The following is a 22,532-nucleotide window of genomic DNA, read 5'->3' on the forward strand; positions in this document are numbered from 1 at the left end:
TAGTATATGGAAAAGGAAAGGTATAAAATGTTTTCGTGATCTTTTTTTTGAAGGTACTTTGATGTCCTTTGATCAACTATCCAACAAATTTGAATTACCTAAATCTAATTTTTTTAGATACTTACAAATTAGAAATTTCTTACATAAAATTCTTCCATCTTTTCCTAATTCAACTCCATCGGATTTTTCAGATCTGATTTTTACTTTTAATCCTTGTCAGAAGGGATTAGTAGCTTTTATTTATAACATGATTATGAAGATACAGCCAGAAATATCGGATAGAATTAGACAAGAATGGGAAAAAGAACTTCGATGTAATATATCAACAGATAAATGGGAAAAAATTTTACAAATGGTTAATTCCTCCTCTATTTGTGCTAAACATGCTTTAATACAATTTAAAATTGTACATAGAGCTTATATGTCTAAAGATAAACTTGCCCGATTTTATTCGCATATCAATCCTCAATGTGACAGATGTCACTTAGAAGTGGCTTCATTGACTCACATGTTTTGGACATGTCCCACTTTACATAACTATTGGAAGGACATTTTTGATGTCATTTCCTCAGTATGGAATATCGATTTACAACCCCATTTTATTACTGCAATTTTCGGTATACCAAATGAAGATGGCAATCAACTTTCCCCTTCAATCAGACGAATGATTGCCTTTGTAACATTAATTGCCAGAAGGTCTATATTACAAAACTGGAAAGAAGTAAATCCTCCTACTACATTTCAGTGGTTCTCCCAAACTATTTCTTATTTGAGTTTGGAAAAAATCAGAAGCACTATCTTTGATTCTTCAATTAAATTTGAAGAAACCTGGGGACCATTTATTCGACACTTTCATATGAATTAATTTGGCTTATTTCAGATCCTTTTCTCTACTTATACTTGTTCAGGTATGGAGTTCTGGAGTTCTTTTCTTGACACCTTTATATATTTATAAAGTGTTATTATTGCCCATGTTAGTGTTAGTTTAGTATTTTTTTTCATTATATATTTTTTCTCATATATAATTTCAATTTTTTTTTTCTCTTTTTTCGACGATTATTTTTGTTTTTCATATATATTTACATAGACTTGATTGATTTATGCACCTTTTGTTGATGGATGTTTTAATAGGATATTATTATCCTATTACTAATGTAATCTCAAGTTTATTGAATCTGTAATCTATTCATTATTTTGTGTTGTTTTTTTTTATATATGAAATTTAATAAAAAGATTGAAAAAGAAAGAAAAGAGATTGCATCTGTTGTTGACCTATTGTGGCAATAGGCAAATCGCAATGGGTCCAGGTCCTTGCTGAGGCAAGAGTTCAGTCTAGTCATGAACAACCTCTCAAAGCATTTCATCGCTATTGATGTGAGTGCTACTAGGCGACAGTCATTAAGGCAGCCCACAATTTTCTTCTTAGGCTCTGGTATAAGTGTTGCCTTTTTGAAGCAAGTGGGAACTTCCGCCCGTAGCAGTGAGAGGTTGAAAATGTCCTTGAATACTCCCACTAGTTGGTTGGCACAGGATTTCAGAGCCTTACCAGGTACTCCATCGGGACCTTCTGCCTTGCGAGGGTTCACTCTCTTTAAAGACAGTTTAATATAGGACTCTGAAATGGAAATCACAGGGTCATCAGGTGCAGCAGGGATCGTCACAGCTGTAGCTGTGTTCTCCCTTTCAAAGTGTGCATGGAAGGCGTTGAGTTCATCTGGTAGTGCCATTCATGCTACTGGGTTTCGCTTTGTAGGAAGTAATGTCTTGAAGACCCTTATAGAGTTGCCATACATACCTTCTTGGTCCTCACTGCTGGTGCTGCAGTCCTCAGTCTCTGCTTATACTCAAGGAGTAGATCAAGCTAGGTGATCAGACTTCTTGAAGTGAGGGCATGGACTAGCACGGTAGGCATACTTGATGGTGGTGTAACAATGGTCCAGTGTGTTGTTTCCTCTGGTATTGCAAGTTATCTGTAGATGGTAATTGCTTAGTGATTTTTTCAGACTGGCCTTGTTAAAATCTCCCAAAACAATGGGTGCGCTGTTTCGTGCATGTTGATCCCATTGCTCAGATCATCTAAAGCCTGATTGACATTGGCCTGAGGTGGAATGTAAACTGCTACCAGAATGCTCTCAGAGAATTCCCATGGCAAGTAAAAAGGATGACACTTTACTGCTAGATATTCCAGGTCTGGTGAGCAGAACTGATATATTCATGCACCAAGAAGAGTTGATCATGAGGCATACTCCTCCACCTCTGCTTTTGAGAGATTCTGAAGATCCATTCTGACGGTAAGCCCGTCGATCTGAATCGCTGCATCCGGTACAGAAGGGGTTAACCAGGATTCCATGAAACAAAGGACACACTTGGTCCTAACGTCCCTCTGATTCAGCACCCTTGCTCTGAGATTGTCAATTTTATTCACCAGAGACTGCATGTTCACCACAAAGACAGTCAGTATAGGGAGTTTAATACCCCGTTTCCTTAAACACACTTGTAACCCTGACCTACACCCGTGCTTCCTCCAAGGGGTCCTCCGTGGGCACTTCCAACCCCGATCGGTGTTGATTGTTTGAGGAATCAAGGGAGAAGGCAAAAAGATGGGTATTAAATAGAGAGGCAAAGAGTAGGTGAGACTAAAATAGGTTAAGGGTGAAAAGAAAAATTTTTAACCTGGGGGGTGGGGGAAATATCTTCACTCAGAGAGCGACAAGAGTGTGAAACAAGCTGCCAGAAGTAGTGTTGGATGCAGGTTCGAACTAAAACATTTAAGAGAAGTCTAGACAAGCAAATGGATGGAAGGAGAATGGAAGACTATGGTACTAGGCAAAAATATAGTTCAGTGTGGACTCGATGGGCCAGAGAGCCTGCTTCTGTGCTCTATGATTCCACGGTCTTTTAAAAGAGTTTGATGGGGAGGTTAAAAAATTGATCAAATAAACTGTGAACACTTACCGTAGGCCAGGTGTGCTTCTCCCTGCTCGAATGTTATGGATTTTTATCTTGGTTCCAAGAAGGCAACTTAGTGCTGTACAAACACGCAAAATCTGTCCTCCCTGGAAAATGAAAATGCCACAGACATCCATTCAACTATCTGTATTTACAGTACTATGTTAAAGTCTTAGGCACCCTAGATTTTTTATATAAATTTTGTTTTCTGCATTAGTGTGTCAGTAGGAAAGAGCAAATGTTAGATTTTCAAGCATTCATTTTCCCAAAAATTAAACGTTAGAGAATTTTTTGCATTTCATTAAAGAAAGTGACACATTAAGTAATAGGCTGCTTTTCAAATAAAAACTTACGTAGTAGGTCAAAAGCCCAAAGCATAATTATTCAAGAGAATCAGGGGTGATCTCATTAAAACCTTCATCAAATGGTGAAAGGCCTTGATGGAGTGGATGTGGAAAGGACATTTTCCTAGGTGGCAGTGTCTAAGACTAGAGGACAGAGCCTCTGAATAGACAGGCATCCTTTTAGAATGGAGATGCAGAATTTCTTTAGCCAGAGAGAAGTAAATCTGTGGAATTCACTGCCACAGGCAAAGTCCAAGTCCAGTGAGGCCAAGTCTTTACGTATATTTAAGCAGAGGTCGATAAATTCTTGATTGGTCAGGGCATGAAGGAATACAGGGGTGATGGCAAAATGGATCAGCCAATGATAGGCCAAATGGCCTAATTCTGCTCTTATATCTTATGGTCAACAAAGATTACAAACAGGATGCTAATGATAAGTAACATAATGACTTGATGAACTAAACAGATTAACTGAAACAGAAATGAGTGTAGATAGAATCAAACCAAACTAAAAGGCGAAGGCACGGCAAATGTGAAAGTTTAACCTTCAAACTGTCAATTCTTGCACCAGGGCAATAGTTAGCATAACAACATGACACAAGGTCATCCTGCACCAATTTTCTTATAAAACTACAGAACAGTGCAACTAAGAGAATTGATGCAGTTTTAAAAGCAAATGGTGGTCACACCAAAAATTGGTTTTATTTAGTTCATGACTGTTTACTGTTCATTATAGTAATTTTTTGATATTTACAAACTTTTCAATTCATAATTTTTGAAAGTAGCTTCACTTTACAGAATATTTTTATGTATGCCCAAGACTTTTGCACAGTACCATATATTAAAAGTTGAACATACCAATACAATCTGATAGCACTAACAGAGGCATGGTTGCAAGAGATGTACAGGTGTCCCCAGCTTTACCAAAGTTCCCTTTACGCCACTTCGCTTTTATGAAAGACTTACATTAGTACCTGTTTTAGCTAACTGAAAGAAATCCAAAGAGGATTTTCGCTTTTATGAAAAAAGGCGCCCGCTTTAAACTTGAGTTTACCCCAAGAAAGACTACCACGACCGTGAAGTCTTGCGCAGGCAGTTGTGTACGCATGCGTATGTGCCAAATTTTTTCTACAAATCGGTTTTGGCTAAATCTTCCCGATTCTGTAAGTGAAACTACACTGTACATACATTATTTCTACTTTATATAGGCTGTGCATTTATCATATCATTCCTGCTTTTACTATATGTTAGTGTTATTTTAGGTTTTATGTGCTATTTGGTATGATTTGGTAGGTTGTTTTTTGGGTCTGGGAACACTCAGAGATTTTTCCCATATAAATTAATGGTAATTGCTTCTTCACTGTATGCCATTTCGTCTTACGAAAGGTTTCATAGGAATGCTCTACTTTTGGATAGCAGGGGGAAACCTGTATAGACTAGGGCAGATACTTCCATAAGGAATGCCTGCTGTTCAATTCCTAGACTGCGTTGGGAAATTGGATCATTTGGTTGTCCTCCTCCTACCTGTACACAGGCAGACGCTGAAGAGCAACGCTCCAGAAGTAAGGACAATGAAGAGATGGTCATAGGAGGCAAAGGAGCAGCTATGGGATTGCTTCGAGTCAGTGGACTGGACCTTGTTCAAGGACTCAAAGGATAGTTGTCATTGATATTACAAGGACAGTTGTAGATGAGCGGCTCCACAAAATTATTCAATCTTCCCCAACCAGAATCCCCGATGAACCATGAGATCCGAAATCTGCTGAGGACCAGATCAGTGGCATTCAAGTCTCACAAACAAGTAAAATACAAGATGTCTAGGTACAATTTCCAGAAAGCCATCTCATATGTGAAGTGGCAATAACAGACCACACTTGAATCACTGAAGGATGCTCTACTTCTGTGGCAGGACATGAATGCTATCACCTCCTACAAAGAGAAACCAAACAACATAGGTGACAAGGGTTCACTCCCACATGAGCTCCAACACCTTCTATGCTCCCTTTGACCATCAAAACATGGAGTTATCTTCATAACCTGGGGGGCATAATCTTCCACGAAATGAATAGTTGTATTTTGAAAGTCAAAGTACCTCTGCGGCGTGCCTCCATAATCAAACGATTTTTCACCTGATATCGATGAAAACATAAAATAATTGGCCGTGGACTAGAACCCAAAATGGTACGAGAAACATAAATCCTGTGAGCCCTTTCTAGCTCAGGTGGAGTCGGGAGAAATTCCTTCCCGAAAATCTCAGAGAAAAGAAGAGAAAAATTCGATGGAAGAGCCCTTTTTGGTGGCCTCCGGCAAACCGAGAATTCGCATATTGCAGTGTCTGCTCCGATTTTCGAGATCTCCCATTTTGGAAGTAAGTTTACTGTTTTTTTCCGTTAGGTTGGAGCAGAGAGTTTCTAGATGTTGAACACGGTGTTCTAAATCTTCAGAGGTTAGGTCGATGCGAGATAGATGTTCAGCATGGTCATCCACTCTGGCGTTAACCTGATCCAATTTTGACTCCAGCTGACTGATAGAAGCTCTAAATTCAGTCTTGATATCCGTTAGAGTATCTTGTCAATGCTGTTCCAGGATAGAGAGAATCTCAGCCGACAGAGCCATGGAAGTTTCTTCTTTCCCCGAGTTTAGTACTTTTTGTAGTCATTATAAGATAAGACGTATTCGCAGGCAGATAAAAGCAAATAAAATTATGAACTAAGGTTTAAAAAGGGAGACACATAGTGCCAAAATAGGAAGTATAACGGAGCAAAAGTTTGAAGCGACTAAACAATTGCCACCTTACCGGAAGTCCTCGTTACGTGGATTTTCTGGTGTAGTCTGTTTTGTCATATGCTTTTGTGATATCATTCTAGGGGAACTTTGTCTCATTTTTTAACTGCATTGCATTTGTGGTTTCTAAATGACAATAAACTGAATCTGAAAAGCCAATGTGACAGCATTCTTCAGGAGGGTGAACCCACGAAGAGCATCCGGGCCAGCAAGGATTTCAGGTCGAGTACCAAAGACCTGTGCTGATCAAATGGCTGGAGTGTTCACTGTTATTTTTAATGACTTGCTCCAGCAGCCTGAGGAACCACCTTCTTCAAACAAGCTTCAATTATTCCAGTGCCAAGAAGAACATGGTTACCTGCCTCAATGACTATTGTCCAGTAGCACTTACTGTACATTCACTTTGAGATGTTGGTGATGAAATAACTCCTGCCTGAGAGGTGACTTGGATCAACAGTAGATGCCAGTTCATTGTCTCTTCACTTGACCCTGGAACATCTGGAGCGTGAGGATGCTTACATAGGATGCTCTTCATTGATTACAGTTCAGCGTTCAGTACTATTATCCCCTCAAAATTAACCAATAAGCTTCAAGACCCAAGCCTCAATACATCCTTGTGCAACTGGATCCTCGATTTCTTCACTTGCAGACCCCAGTCAGCTCAGATTCGCAACAACATCTCCTCTATGATCACTATCAGTGGAGGTGCAACACAAGGCAGTGAGCTTAGCCCCTGCTCTACTGACTTTATACTTATGAGGCTAAGACAGCTCTTATGCCATATTTAAGTTTGCTGTCATTGACCGAGTCAAAGGTGATAATGAATCAACATATAGGAGGGAGATTGAAAATCTGGCTGAGTGGTACCACAATAACATCTCACTCAATGTCATCAAGACCAAGGAGCAGATCAGTGTCTGCAGGAGGAGAAAATTCAGAGGTCAATAGGGAAACACCTCATTTGGGGATCAGAAGTGGAGAGAGTCAGCAACCTTAAATTCCTCAGTGTTATCATTTCAGACAACCTATCCTGGGCCCAGCACGCAAGTACCATTACAAAGAAAGCACGGTAGCACCGCTACTTCCTTAGGAGTTCATGTTGATTTGGCATGATATCTAAAACTTTGACAAACCTCTATAGATGTGTGGTGGAGAGTCCATTGACTGGCTGCATCACAGCCAGGTATGAAAACACCAATGCCTTTCAACAGAATATCCTACAAAACGTAGTGGATACAGTCCAGTCCATCACAAGTAAAGCCCTCCCCACTACTGAGCACATATGGAGTGCTGTCCCAAGAGAGCAGCAGCCATCAAAGGAACCCCTCCACCCCCCACCATCCAGGCCATACTCTCTTCTCGCTGCTATCTGGTAGGAGCCTCAGGACCTACACCACCAGGTTCAGGAACAGTCAACCATCAGCCTCATGAACCAGAGGGGATAACTTTACCCAACATCACCTGTCTCATCACTGAAATGTTCCCATAACCAATGGACTAACTTTCAAGAACTCTTCATCTCATGTTCTTGATATTTATTGTTTATTTTATTTTTTTCTTTTTGCATTCTGACAGTTTGTTGTCTTTTACATACTGGTTATCAGTCCATCCTGTTGGATGCAGTCTTTCATTGATTCTGTTGTGTTCCTTGTAGTTACTGTGATTCTTTGCACAAAAATAAATCTCATGATTGTGTATGATTACATACATGTACTTTAGACAATAAATTTACTTTGAACTTTTAATATTGGATTTGGCATCTAATGAGGAAAGGAAGCAAGGAAACAATTCAGAAATTATTCTGTGAATTATTGATGATTAAGTGTAATATTTTCAGGATGTAGACACTGTTGGGTACATTATACAGGCCCAATAACAACACAGTTGAACAGATTGTAAAAGAAATGATAGAGACTGGTCAATAGATATAGCGATATTCAGTGAGTGGGGGAATTTTATTCTACAAATATCAATGTATTGATGTGTCTGCCATGATTCAGCATAGAAAACATAACCTACAACAGGAGCTCCTCGAGCTTTTTGGGGATACTTTCCTTGAACTCCACATTCTGGAGATAAACTGAGATCAGGTAATACTGTTTTGTAAAGAGAATTGAACAATGAACACCCTCAGATGAAGGCAACAACTATAATAAAATGAATGTAAAGCTCAATTGCAAGGCAGAAATCTGCTGAGAACCAAATCTCGCCACCTTAATTGTAACAGAGTTCCTCTTCTTACCTAAAATCCGCATCTAACACATCATCCTCTGCAACTTCTGCAATCTCCAAAGGGATCCTACCACCAAACACCCACCCCTCTGCTTTCCACAGGAATCACTCCCTCTGTGACTCCCTTGTCCATTCATCTCTCCCCACTAATCTCTCTCCTGGTACTTAACCCTGCAAGCAGCCAAAGTGCTACACCTGCCCGTTCTCCTCCTCCCTCACCTCCATTCAGGGACCCAAACTGTCCTTCCAGACGAGGCAACACTTCACCTGCAAATCTGCTGGGGTTGTCTATTGTGCCTGGTGCTCCCTATGCAGCCTTGTCTACATTGGTGAGATCTGTCATAAATTGGGGGTCCGCTTTATCAAGCACGCCAACTCCATCTGCCACAAGTGAAACTCCCCAGTGCCAAACATTTTAATTCCGATTCCCTTTCCAACCCCGACCTCCTCTTGTGCCACGATGAGGCCACCCTCAGGGTGGAGGAACAACACCTTTTATTCAGTCTGGGTAGCATCCAACCTGATAGCATGGACATCAATTTCTCCTTCTGGCAAAAAGAAATTCCCTCTCCCCTCCCTTCTTCTATTCCCAATTCAGGCCTCTTACCGTTTCTCACCTGCCTATCTCCTTCAACCTTGGTCCCCTTCTCCTTCCCTTTCTCCCAAGATCCACTCTCCTCTCCTATTAGATTCCTTTCTCTCCAGCCCTTTACCTTTCCTACCAACACGGCTTCACCTATCACCTTCTAGCTATCCTCCTTCCCTTACCTTTTTATTCTGACATCTTCCCCCTTCCTTTCCAGTCCTGAAGATGGGCCTTGGCCCAAAATGTTGACTGTTTATTCATTTCCATAGATGGTGCCTGACCTGCTGAGTTCCTCTATAATTTTGTGTGTGTTGCTTAGTTCCAGGCTATAATTTTAAGCTTAAGTAAAGCCAATTACACTGGATATATTATACTTTTTATACTTGGGAGTTGTTTCATGTCCTTGAAGATTCCAGGCAGTTGATCGACATAGGTCAAGTCAATATGCAAAATTTATCAAATGGAATATACCATGGGGCACTGTAAAACTGTTAATGTTGGCAAGAAAGCAGATCAATTATCTTAATTGTGACAGATTGTATTAAAAGGCTTGACAAAGGGGTCTGTGTGTCCCAGAGAAGATTTGCAAAAGGCTAGAACGTAAATATGCCAATTAATGAGGAGAGACAACAATGTCATCCTTTATTATACGTGGTATTAACCTTCAGAGGTTACACTTCAATTATAAAGGCATGTATAACTTAATCTAGAGTAGATTTTTTAAAAATCGTAGGAATACTACACAAAACAGCTTGTTCTGCCCAAGTTTACACAAATGGTCAAACACTAATCCTGTTGCAAGCCATTCCCATCAACTAACCCAAATTATGTTGGGGGTTGGTGTTGGATGGCCAGCGTAAAGTCAGTGGGTTGAACGACTTGTTTCTGAATGTATCAAATCCACAATCTAATTCCAGTCAAAACTACTACCTCGTGAATCATGGCAGACAGATTAATACACGTGACGTTAGTTATCAATCACTGATATATTCGCAAGCTACCCATAAATGATATGGGTCTTTGTTAGGTAAAAAGATCTGTGAAGTACATTAATAAACATCTTAATAGGATTGGAGTTTCCTATTAGTCAATTCGTAATCGCATGAAGTGCCGTAACAGCCACCGACTCCCCTTTATGGTATTATTATCAATCTTGTGGGGTGGGCGGGTAAAGAAAGGCAGCGATATTCAGATTTTTGCAAACAGGCAACGCAGAACCCCCAATTCCAGAGTCCCTTCATCTCTCGAAACCCGGGCAGAAACACATATGCTTGGCCGATCAGTACTAGGTTTATTTCCCGCAAATTATCATTGATAGCTCTAACTGACCAATGTCAAGCACACACTAAATTAACGGGTCGAGATTCTGCCTGAGACCGACCGCTTTACTTCGCGCACCAACCTTATGTGGGTTCAAACAGTATTATCGGTAGATTTCAACAGCCGGGCCCAAAGCTACGCAGTCGGCGTTAAGCAGCATAGGCCCAACCGAGAGACTTACAGTGGAGAGCAACTCCACGCATCACTCACCCCTTCCATTATCCCACCGTCAATTTCAATGTATTCAGCCATTGTCGCCGAGGGGAACCGGAGAAGTCTGCCACCCACAGAAAGCAGAGACATGCACAAAACAGCCAACCCCTAGCTCCTTTCCGCAGTCGCCGATCAAATCCCGCCTCTCACACCATCACCGCTCAAACCCCGCCTCTTAACTCAGTCCCGCTTTCTGATGTCAACCTCTTTTCTGTTCCTCTTCTTGCATTTTCCGTTCTGCCTCTCATTGATACCGTTCTCCCCTTATCATCGGGACCACAGTGATGGTGGAAGGAGGGTTATAATCATATTCTCAGAGCTAATTAGTGATGGACAACAAATGCCAGCATTGCGAGTGATGGTCAGGTTCCATCAGTAATCTTATGACTCACACCAACAGGCTCAGGAACAGTTATTACCCCTCATCCCTCAGGCTCTTGAACTAGAGGGGATAACTTCACTTGCCTTTATTACTGTTCCCACAAGCTAAGGACTCACTTTCAATGGATCTTTATCTTATATTCTCGATATTTATTGCTTGTTTATTTATTTTCCTTTTTTCTCTTTTGTATTTGCAGTTTCTTACCTTTTACACACTGGTTGTTTGCCCTGTTGGGTGTGGTCATTCACTGATTCTATTATGCTTGTTGAAATTACCATGTATACCTACAAGAAAACAAATCTCAGGGTTGTATATATGGTAATATATACGTACTTCGTAATAATTTACTTTGAACTTCCGACCTCTTTGTCATAACATGGAATCTAGAATTGAGTGTGTACCCTAAAATGACACAAGAGCCTATACAGGCTTTCTGTAATCCATCCATTTTTCTAGTGAATCCTTCTGTTTTGTTATTTTATTATTGTAGCAGCCTTATTAATCTCAGATGAACATGGAGCACTCTCCCACTGGATGGGCTCTAACTTCTGGAATACATGTACAGCAGAATTTAATTTTATGAGATGCACATTGGATTCATTAGACTGGTTTTGGAGGTGCCAGGTATTGCATGCAGAAATTGTTATAGCTGGGATGCCGACACACAATGTGCACAGAATACTGGTGTTAGGGTGTCAACCCATAACATGTAACATTCTGGTGTTTGGGTGCTTCAAGTTCCTCAGTGTAAATATCAACAAAAAATTTGTCCTGGTCCAGCCACATGGATGTTATGTCCAAGAAAAGCACCAGTGCCTCGGGTTCCTCAGAGAGTAAAGAAAATCCAGCATGCCTCCAATATGCGGATACAATAGGGTCTTTTACAAGATTCTTGGATAGGTACATGAAGCTTAGTAAAATAGAGGGCTAATAGGTAACCCTAGGTAATTTCAAAAGGTACATGTTTGGCACAGCACTGTGGGCTGAAGGGCCTGTATTGCGCTGTAGGGTTTCTATGAGCTTTAACAATTTTTACAGATGCACCATGGAATGCATCACAACTTGGTGTATCAACTGGTCTGCACAAGATCCCATTGATTCTGTCTACACTTCTCGCTGCCAAGGGAAAGAAGCCAAAAAAATCAAGGACCACCACCACCTCCCCATCAATCCCACTGCCCTTCCATCATGTAGATAATATAGAGCTTCAAAATAAATACAAGTAGGCTCAGGAGTGATTTTTTTCCCACTATTATCAGACTCTTGGAAGGATCTCTGAGTCGATAAAGATGAACTTTTGATCTCTCTAACGACCTTATCGTAGCCTTTGCACTTTTTTTGTCTACCTGCACTCCACTTTCCCCATAACTATAAAACTCTATTTTGCTATTTTTTTTGTGTGTACCACCTCAATATACTTGTGCATGAAATTATTTATCCAGGTGACATACAAAGAAAAGCCTTTCACTTCATCTTGATACATGTGACAAACAATAAACCAATACAATATCCTGGTGTTGATGCACTATTCTGCTAGTTGCACTGTGATAGTGTTGGGGTATGATCTTATCAGAAGTAGTGTGTTAGACTGTCATCCTGCTAGTACTAAGTGTTCTAACTTAGATGCACTGTTGTACTGGGTACACAGTGTGCCGATATTGGCCTGCCTTGCTGTTGGGTGCACAGTCTTCTGGTGTTAAGTTGCTTTATTATTGCCTTTGCAGTGCCCAAGTTGCAGTATGCAGTTCTAGAAATGATTACTGTCCTGCTGGGAGCATGAGATGGTGTGCTAAGATTGGGTGCATAGAATGCTGCAGTGAGATGCCAGCCTCTTGAGGGCTTCTTCTGCCAAGTGCACAAATACTAGAATGCCATTTTGCCAGATGCAGAGCTTGCATGCTTTTGTGTTCCGTCCTGTTTAGTGTGCTCTCTGCTGGTGTTGGAGTGCCACAGAGTTGAGTGCATCATATTGGAATCTTATTTGTGTTATTGGAACTCTCTTCTGTTGGATGACCTTTGTCCTATCTACCCAGCAGTGTCCCCTGCACATTGAACATCAGCTCCACTCCTGCAGGAAGGTTGTTGGAGGCAAAATGCAACACTATAACAATAAAAATTGTAAAATATTTATGCAAATGACAACATGACATCACTCCTCACTGACTTTAGCACTGTTAATAGAAGCATTGGTTGGAATGTAGCTCAAATATTATCATGAATCAAACATAAGTTGAAGACAAGTTACAGTGGGCAACTGAATTTGAGGAGAGAACGTTTGGAGTACTGTGTACATATTTGGTCACTCATATATGAAAGACATTGTCAAGGTGGAGAGGGGGCAGAAGACATTTACAAAGATGCTGTCTGGACTGAGGGCCTGAGTTATGAGGAGAGGTTGGCCATGCTGGATCCTTATAAAGGTAGTAGTAAGGCAGTTGTTGATCCCAGGGGATCATGGGTTTGCACCCCTGGTGGATTGTGTCCTCTCTGGGGCACAAGCCTGGGTGGAAAGATCAGAAGAACCGGCTGCTGCCCACTCAGCAGGCTCCCCCCTCCACATCACCAATGTAGTCCAAGGGAAGAGCAAATGCCAATACAGCTTGTCACCAGTGTCACTGCAGGATCCTTATATCTTGGAGCACAGAGTAAGAGGTGACCTCATAGAAGTTTATAAAATCTTGAGTGGTATGAATAAGGTGGACAATGATAGTCTTTCTTTCCCAGGACTGGGTGCCCAAAACTAGAGTCCATAACCACAAGCTGGTAGAGATTTAAGAGGCTTGAGACATAACTTCTTTGCACCAAGGATGATGTGTACTTGTAATGAGGTGCAGAGGAAATGATTGAGGTGGATATCACTATAACATTTAAGAGACATTTGGACAGGTACATGGAAGGAAAGGCTTGGAGAGTTATGGGCTGAACCTTGGCAACCGGGACTAGCAGGGAGTTTGCTGTGGTCAGCATGGAGCAGTTGGGCCAAAGGGCCCATTTACCATGCAGTATTAATCTATGAACATATGACTTTGTTGGATCCAAAGGATTTAATTAATTCAAAAAAGGCCATAAAAAGTCTTAAAACTAAATTCCTATCTCCATATCATCTACACAATTCCATCATTCAAATCACTGACATATAATAGGAAATACAGTCAGGAAATACTGACCCCTGTGGAGCATCTCTAGTCAATGGCAGACAACCAGAAAAGGCACCCTTTATTCCCACTCTTTGCCTCTGGACAGTCAGTTATCTTCTATCCATGCTATTATCTTTTCTGAAATATCATGGGCTCTTATCTTGTTTAGCAACCCAGGTGATGCAACTTGTCCAAGGCCTTCTGAAAATCCAAGTAAACAACATTTACTGACTCTCATTTGTTTATCCTGCCTATTATTTCCTAAAAGAATTCCAAAAAGACATGTCAGGCAAGATTTTCACTTTAGGGAAACCATGTTGACTTTCACCTATTTTATCATGCACCTCTAAGTATCTCGAAACCTCATCCTTAATCATAGACGCCAAGATTTTCCCAACCACTGAAGTCAAGTTAACTGGCTTATAATTTCCTTGCTTCCCTCCCTTCTTGAGGAATGGAATGACAATTCTAATTTTCTAGTGCTCCCAAACTATTCCAGAATACAGTGGTTCTTGGAAAATCATTACTGATACCTCCACAATCTCTTTGGCTACCTCTTTCAGAACCCTGAGGTGTAGTCTATCTAGTCCAGATGACTTATCTGCCTTCAGATTTTTCAGCTTCCCAAACACCTTCTCCTAATAGCAACTGCACCCACTTCTGCCCTCGACACTTCACTCCTTCTGCAGTGCTGTGCAAAAGTCTTGGGTACACGTAAAAATATTCTGTAAAGCGAAGATAGTTTCAAAAATAATGAAAAGTTTCTAAGTATCAAAAAATTTACTATAAAGAGCTGTAAATAGTAAAAAGCTAAAAATCATTATTTGGTGTGATTACTCTTCGCTTTTAAAACTCCAAGAGTTCTCTTAGGTACAAAAGTCTAAGGTGCCTAAGCGTTTTGCACAGTACCGTATATCTGAAAAAAACTTCTGGTATCCTCTTTTTTATTATTGACTACCTTACCTTCATATTTCATATTTTTTCTCCTTATTGCTTTTCAGTTCCTTCTGTTGGCTTTTTAAAGCTTCCCATTCTGCCAACTTCCCACTAATATTTTGCAATATTGTATGCCCTCTCTTTTGCTTTTATGCTGTCCTTGACTTCCCCAGTCAGCCATTTGCCTCATCCTCTCATTAGAATACTTCTTCTTTGAGGTGTATCTATCCTGCACCTTCTGAATTGCTATAAAAAAAAACTCCTGCCATTGCTGTTCTGCCATCATCCCTGCTGGTGTCCCATTCCAGCTCCTCTCTCATGTCAATGTGATTCCTTTTAAGTATGTATGCAGTATATAAACCCTTAGAGTTGTCTTTCTGCAGGCAGCCATGATACAAATAAATACCTGTCCAAGGAAAACATCAAACACCAAATGATTAAAACAACAAGCGAATAATTCACAGAATATTAAATATCAAACTGCAGAGTCCTTGAAATGGTCTAGGAATGTTCTGTTCAGTTCAATTTAATGATGTGTTGTTTGACAATATATGTAACATGAACTGCAGAGTCCTCTCAAATGTGTCAACAGCCACAAGCTGCGCTGATTAAACCTTGCCCAAAACCCAAGACTCCTGCACCTTCCTCCAGCAGCAGTGAGCGAGGGAGGGCACCCATCAAACACAGGCAGACAAAGCTGAGCGCCTGCTTGCCTTCTGCTTTTGTTCTCATCAATTTCAGCCTTGCTTGATGCTTTAATTAGCAAGATCAGCAAGCAATGGAGCTGATCAAAGGCTTGATCGCTGCCTCCTAAGAGCTCCTTTACCTTAAGTTCCCTAATCAAATCAGCTTCATTATGCAACACCTAACCCAGAATCGCTTTTTCCCTAGTGACTCAACACCAACTACTCTAAAAATCCACCTCAGAGGCATTCTCCAAATTCCCTCTCCAGGGATCCAGCACCAAACCAAGTTTCTCAGTCTACCTGCATATTGAAATCCCCCAGGAGTATCATAAAATCGACCTTTTTACATGCCTCTTCTATCTCCCATTGTAATTTGCATCTCACATTCTGGCTACTGTTCACAGGCTTGTGTATAACACCCATCAAGGTCTGTTTACCCTTGCAGTTTCTTAACTCTACCCACAAAGATTCTCTATCACCTCTTTCTAAAGGTTTGATTTTTTTTTACCAGAAAAGCCACCCCACCACCTCCGTCTATCTGCCTGTCCTTTCAATAGAATGTGTATTCTTGGATGTTAAGCCCTACACCTTGGAGGTATCCACCTCTACCTCTTCCTCTGGCAGGTCATTCCACATAATCACCACCCTCTGTGAGAAAATTTCCCTTTAAATCTTTCCATTCTCAGCTAAGCATACATCCTCTTGTTTTAAACTCCACTCTGGGGAAAAAGACTACGATCATACATGTGCTATCTATTCCCTTTATGATTGTATATACTTCTGTAAGGTAACCCCTCAACCTATCTTCCAAGGAGAAACATTCCAGCCTCTCAAGCACTTCAGTTCCAGTAATATCCCCGTAAGTCTTTTCTATACGCTTTCCTTTCTATGGCTGGATGACCAGAACTGCATACAATATTCCTACAGCTTGTCTCCACTTTATCTTTCAAATGGACTGCAAGATTTAGGGAACCAGAATCAGCACTCTCTCCCATGCAAACATTCTCAGATGCCGGTTCCATCACACTCAGTTGACTTCATCACACAGGCTGACATGATCTCTATTCCATGATATAGAAACAATGGAAAAAGCTGTGGGGGAACTCAGTGGGACAGACTATATCTGTCAAGGGTAATGGACAATCAGCTGTAGTCCAGGTTGTGTTATCACCTGAAATGCACCATCAATAACTCTTGGAGACGTGAGGTGAGATATAGGCTTTTATTGGCTGAAAGAACAAGCAGCAATTGACCACCACACTGCATCCTGGAGACTGAGGCCTTTATACCGGGGTCCGTGGGAGGGAGGGGGGCGTGTCCAGACAGCAGGTAGATGTAGTTCACCGTACCATCTCCCTCCACAAATGCTGCCTAACCCGCTGAGTTCCTCCAGCACTTTTTGTGATAATCTTAAGTCCAGCGCCTGCAGTCTCTTTTGGCTCTTGGAAGAGACATTCTGGCCTGAGCTTTGTCACAGAAAGATTACCAGCTGCGCAGCGGAAAGGTTTCAACGAGAGCGGTGAAATCCTCTCCGAGATTTTGGAATATTCTCCCCGACCCTGAGAAATACCTAACTCGGAGAGTTTTCAGTCAGGGTCAGGACGAGATCCTGCAAAGAGACAACCCACCCCACCGATTGCCCCCAAACGAGTGGCGCCGTGTCCTTCCAGGGTTACGTGTTGACATCAGTTCCGGGTAAAATGGCGACCGTGCGGGCTGTTATGGCTATGCTGCGGGGTGAGGGATTGAAGCTTTCCGGCAGACGGACGCCGCTGCGACAGGTATTTTGCGTGGTTGGTGAGAAGTTAGTGGTCATCAAGTGTGGAAGTCATGTTGAGTGGAGAAGGGATGCCCATGAGTCGATACCACGCTTGTCATCGAGCTTGCCCTCAGGCGGCTGTTGTAGGACGAAGTTGTACTAGTTGTCTCAGTAGGCAAACTCCACGTTTTACCTGGTTCATTTTTCTGTGGCTTCCTCCAGTGTTTGTGGCGGCCTCGGTGGTGGTATGGCGGGTCTGAAACTGGCACTGTCGCTGCACAATAGTTGGCGTCCGTTTGTACATAAAGTAAGAATGAGATCCGATTCGAGATTAACGATGCCATTTCCAATGCACAAGTGCAAAGGAGAACGAAAATAAGTGTTACTCTAGATCGATGCAGCATAAAGAACACAATAATCACAAAAATATAAGATAGCTTATTAACTTTGGTTGTATGCCCAGATAGTGGCGCCAGGCACAGGAGTGACTGTACATTAGGTGAAGGACAGAAAATGAGAAGGTAGTGATGATTGGTGGTGTAGAGGGGTGGGTTAGTGGCTGCAGGTGTTGATTAGATTAGATTCAACTTTATTGTCATTGTGCCGAGTACACATACAAAGCCAATGAAATGCAGTTAGCATCTAACCAGAAATGCAAAGAATAGTGTTATTTACAAAATAACTGCGAATTAAAAGTAAGTGCCACAGCACACAAGTGTAACAGTACTGAGCAAGTACAACATGGGTGCAATACTGCTTAGCACTGTGATGTGAGGTTCAGCAGGGTCACAGCCTCAGGGAAGAAGCTGTTCCTGTGACTGCTGGTGTGGGAGTGGAGGCTCCTGTAGCACCTGCCAGATGGGAGGAGAATAAAAAGTCTATGGCTAGGGTGAGATGCATCCTTGATAATGCTTTTTGCCCTGCCCAGGCAGCATTTATGGTAGATGTTCTCAATGGTGGGCAATTGGGTGCTGATAATCCGCTGGGCAGTTTTCATCATACGCTGGAGTGCTTTGAGGTCTGATATAGGACAATTGCCACACCACACTGAGATGCAGTTGGTGAGTTTGCTCTCAATGGTACACCGGTAAAAGTCCGTCAGTATCCTGGGACAGAGGTGAGCTTTCTTGATGCTCTTCACGATCAGGATGGAGTAGTTCAGGGACCAGGTGAGATCCTCGGAAATGTGGACACTGAGGAATTTGAAGCTTGATACACACTCCATTACAGCTCCGTTAATGAAAATGGGGACGTGAGTGTGGTTCCTAGCATGCCTGAAGTCCAGAATGATCTCCTTGGTCTTCTGGGTGTTAAGGGCCGGATTGTTGTCGGCACACCACGTAGCCAGGTGCTGAAGCTCATCCATAGTGTTTGGGGAAAGTAACTGTTTTTGAGCCCGGTGGTCCAGGTGTGGATGTTTCAAAGCCTCCTCCCTGGTGTGAGTGGGACAAACAGTACATGAGCAGGGTGAGTAGGACTCTTCCTGATGTTGCTGGTACCTTTCTGCATACATGTCCTTGATGGTGGGTAGTCTGGTGCCGGTGATGCTTTGGGCAGTTTTGACTACCCTTTGCAGAAACTTGCTGTCCGTTGCTGTGCAGTTTCCTTACCGTAAAGTGATGCAGCTTGTCAGGATGCATTGCTATGCATCACTAGAAGGATGTGAGTATAGGTGTATAGCTCTCTTAAGCCTCCTCAGAAAATGGAGGTTTTGGTGAGCTTTCCTGATTATATAGGGTGTGTTTTGGGACCAGGAGAGGTTAAGCGAGATGTGCACTACCAGGAGTTTGAAACTGCTTGCAGTTTCCACTGCTGTGCTGTCAATGTAAAAGTTCAAGGTGAATTTGTTATTGAAGTATGTACACGTGTGTTACCATATGCAACCCTGAGGTTCCTTTTCTTGCGTGCATTCACAGTAAATTCAAATAAACACAACAGAATCAATGAAAGACTGCAACCAACAAGATGGAAATACACTAATGTTCAAAAGACAACAAAGTGTGTAAATACAAAAAGCAAAAATAGATAATAAATGAGTAATGAATATCGAAACCATGAGATGAAGAGTCCTTGAAAGTGGGCCTGCAGGTTGTGGGAACAGTTCAGTGATAGAGAGAGTGCAGTTGAGTGAAGTTATCCTCTGATTCAAGAGCCTGATGGTTGAGGGGTAATAACTGTTCCTGAACCTAGTGGTGTGGGTCTTGAGGCTCCTGTACCATCTTTCTGATGGCAGCAGTGAGAAGACACCATGACCTGAATTATAAGGATAATTGATGATGCTTTCCTGCGATAGCACTCCATGTAGATGTGCTCAATGTTCAAACTATGTTTATTATCAAAGTATTTGTATGTCACCATATACAACCTTGAGATTCACTTTCTTGTTGGCAATCGCTTTAAATACAAGAAACACAGTAGAATCAATGAAAGACCGCACCCAAGGGGGCGTCACGTGATGACATAGGATCAAGACGTTGGGAATCCAGCTTCCTCGTAAAAAGTAATGAAATAGGGTTTAAATGAAGAAGAGTTAACAAATACCTACTAGAAACTATTTATAAGCAACTCAGGATTATTTTTAGATATGGCTCCTAAACCGAAACAGAAGAAAACTACTACTTCAAAGACTGCAAATCGGCGGGGAAAAAGGCCTAACTGTCTCGGTGAAGCCTCGTACTCAAGTTGGATCTCCTCCCGGTGAAGTGAATGGCACTTCTGATGATGCAGGACAGGAAGTTGTGGCAATGTCGGCAGTCTCTAAGAAGAAACGGCAGGAACAACGCATGCGCGAAGAAACAAGTGTGCATGAACAGATATTAACAAAACTACAAATCCCAACTACGGCTGGAAGTGAAATTGGAAGTGAATCAGAAGTGGAATCAGATTCTTTGGGAAACACAGATGAAGAAGAAGAGGAAAAGGAGATTAAAGGAGACATAAGAGATATCCTGATATATATGATGAATGAATTAAAAGCTATAAGAACAGATATAAGAAGGATGCAGAATACACTCAATAATGTGGTGGAAAAACAAAAGAAGATGGATAATAAAGTTAAAGAGATGGCAGTAAAAATGGAAGAAAACACTGTAAGAATAGATAAGATAGAAGACAATAATCTTGCCTGGACAATAGAAAGAAAATGGATGTTGGAAAAAATAGATGCGCTTGAAAACTCTATTAGACGAAATAATATTAAAATTGTTGGTCTTATAGAAGGTACAGGGGGAGAAAATCCAATAAAATTCTTCCAAGAATGGATTCCAAAAATTTTGGAAATGAAATAGGGAAGTCAAGTAATTGAAATTGAAAGAGCACACAGAGCTTTAAGACCAAAACCTCAACAAGATCAAAATCCAAGATCAATTTTGATAAAACGCTTAAGGTATCAAGATAAAGAAATGATCTTGAAGGCAGCTACTCAAGGTGCTAAAAAGAGAAATGGGCCATTGATGATAGAAGGGAAAATAGTTTTTTTTTATCCAGACATAAGTAACGATCTTCTGAAGAGGCGGAAGGAATTTAATCCAGTGAAAAAATCTTTATGGGAAAAGGGCTATAAATTTTTATTGAGCTACCCAGCAAAATTGATAATTTTCCTGGATAACGAAGAAAGAAGATTTTTCGTTGACTACCGGAAAGCAGAGAAATTTGTACAAGAACTACCTGATATCCACGAGGAGGAGTAAAGAATCATAGAAATGAAGTGGACTAATGATGAAGACTGAAATAAGGTTGGACTTGACGGACATTTATAAGGAATAAGAAAAAAATAGTTGAGTATTAATTGGGAGTAGAGACATTAATTTTTTTTCTTCACTAATATATTTTCTTTTTTTTTGCGGGGGAGTTGGAGGAGCTTCTGATCGATGGCTGTGAGTTTCACGTGTACAATCATGGCAATTGCCATGACACGTAAAATGGGGGGGGGGTAATGTGTTTCTTTTTATTCGCAACATTAGTGGGGGGGTATTTTGTTTTTTTTCTTATATATTAGTTACCTTTCTTCTAGTTTTCTTTTTTGCCTGGATGGTTGGGGAGGGACTCATAGCAACATGGAGAATTTTAGAGTTCCCAAGGTATTATGAATGATTAATTTACTTAATTTTTTAAATCTTAATGTTAATGGACTTAATGGACCTGTGAAAAGAAAAAGAGTTTTAACATATATTAAGAAAGTGAAAGGAGATATAGCTTTTCTACAAGAAACACATTTAACAGAAACAGAACATAAGAAATTAAAGAGAGATTGGGTTGGAAATGTCATTGCAGCTTCATTTAATTCAAAATCGAGAGGAGTTGCAATTTTGGTTAATAAAACTTTACTAATTAAAATACATTAAAATATAATTAAAATTGATTCTGTGGGGAGATATGTGATTATACATTGTCAAATTTTTTCAGAATTATGGACTCTTATGAACATTTATGCACCAAATGAAAATGATGCAAAATTCATACAAGAAGTTTTTTGAACTTGGCTGATGCACATGATAAAATATTAATAGGTGGAGACTTTAATTTTTGTTTAGATCCAGTTTTGGATAGGTCAACTGAAGTTGCTACAAAATCAAAAGTAACAAAACTAACTTTATCATTAATGAAAGACTTAAACCTGATTGATATATGGAGAAACATTAATCCAAGAGAAAGAGAGCATTCATTTTATTCAAATAGACATAAAACTTACTCAAGGATTGATTTTTTTTATTATCAAAAAATATTCAGGATAGAATGAAAAGTGTGGAATATAAAGCAAGAATACTGTCAGATCATTCCCCCTTGATAATGACAATGATATTGATGGATAAGGAGGAATCGATCTATAGATTGAGATTTAATTCAATTTTATTAAAACGTCAAGATTTTTGTGATTTTATGAAAAAACAGATTCAGTTTTTTTTGGATACAAATTTACATTCAGTTGAGGATAAAATTGTATTATGGGACGTGATGAAAGCATAATTAAGGGGTCAGATTATAAGTTATACATCTAAAATTAAGAAGGAATACATGGCAGAAATAGATCAATTAGAAAAATATATCATAAAGTTAGAAAAAGAATCTCAAAGATATATGACAGAAGAAAAACGAAGACAACTTGTTAATAAAAAATTACAAAATAATACACTCCAGACATATCGTACAGAAAAAAGTAATTATGAGAACTAAACAGAAATATTATGAATTAGGTGAAAGATCAC

At 40.5% G+C, this 22,532-nt stretch overlaps 2 protein-coding genes across 4 annotated transcripts in view; one reads left to right on the plus strand and one right to left on the minus strand.

The window, feature by feature from the left end:
• rtca (RNA 3'-terminal phosphate cyclase) overlaps nt 1-10,589 on the minus strand; it is a 40,099-nt gene extending 29,510 nt beyond the window's left edge. Inside the window, exons 1-2 of the mRNA XM_059984637.1 lie at nt 10,426-10,589; nt 2,956-3,056 (exon numbers count right to left, since the gene is read on the minus strand). Coding sequence (XP_059840620.1) covers nt 2,956-3,056; nt 10,426-10,518 — 194 coding nt within the window. The 5' untranslated portion in view covers nt 10,519-10,589. The remainder of the gene's footprint in view (nt 1-2,955; nt 3,057-10,425) is intronic.
• Nucleotides 10,590-17,235: 6,646 nt separating this feature from the next.
• dbt (dihydrolipoamide branched chain transacylase E2) overlaps nt 17,236-22,532 on the plus strand; it is a 47,948-nt gene continuing 42,651 nt past the window's right edge. For 2 of the 3 annotated variants that reach the window (XR_009514801.1, XM_059984638.1), the window contains exon 1: nt 17,236-17,350. Coding sequence is in view for 1 of the 3 variants with exons in the window: in XM_059984638.1 (XP_059840621.1) it covers nt 17,270-17,350 (81 nt within the window). In the remaining 2 variants the exon portion in view is untranslated. The remainder of the gene's footprint in view (nt 17,351-22,532) is intronic. The other variant, XM_059984639.1, reaches the window with a different exon arrangement.

Source organism: Hypanus sabinus, chromosome 11, assembly GCF_030144855.1.
Source record: "Hypanus sabinus isolate sHypSab1 chromosome 11, sHypSab1.hap1, whole genome shotgun sequence".
In the NCBI taxonomy this organism is placed as follows: Eukaryota; Metazoa; Chordata; class Chondrichthyes; order Myliobatiformes; family Dasyatidae; genus Hypanus; species Hypanus sabinus.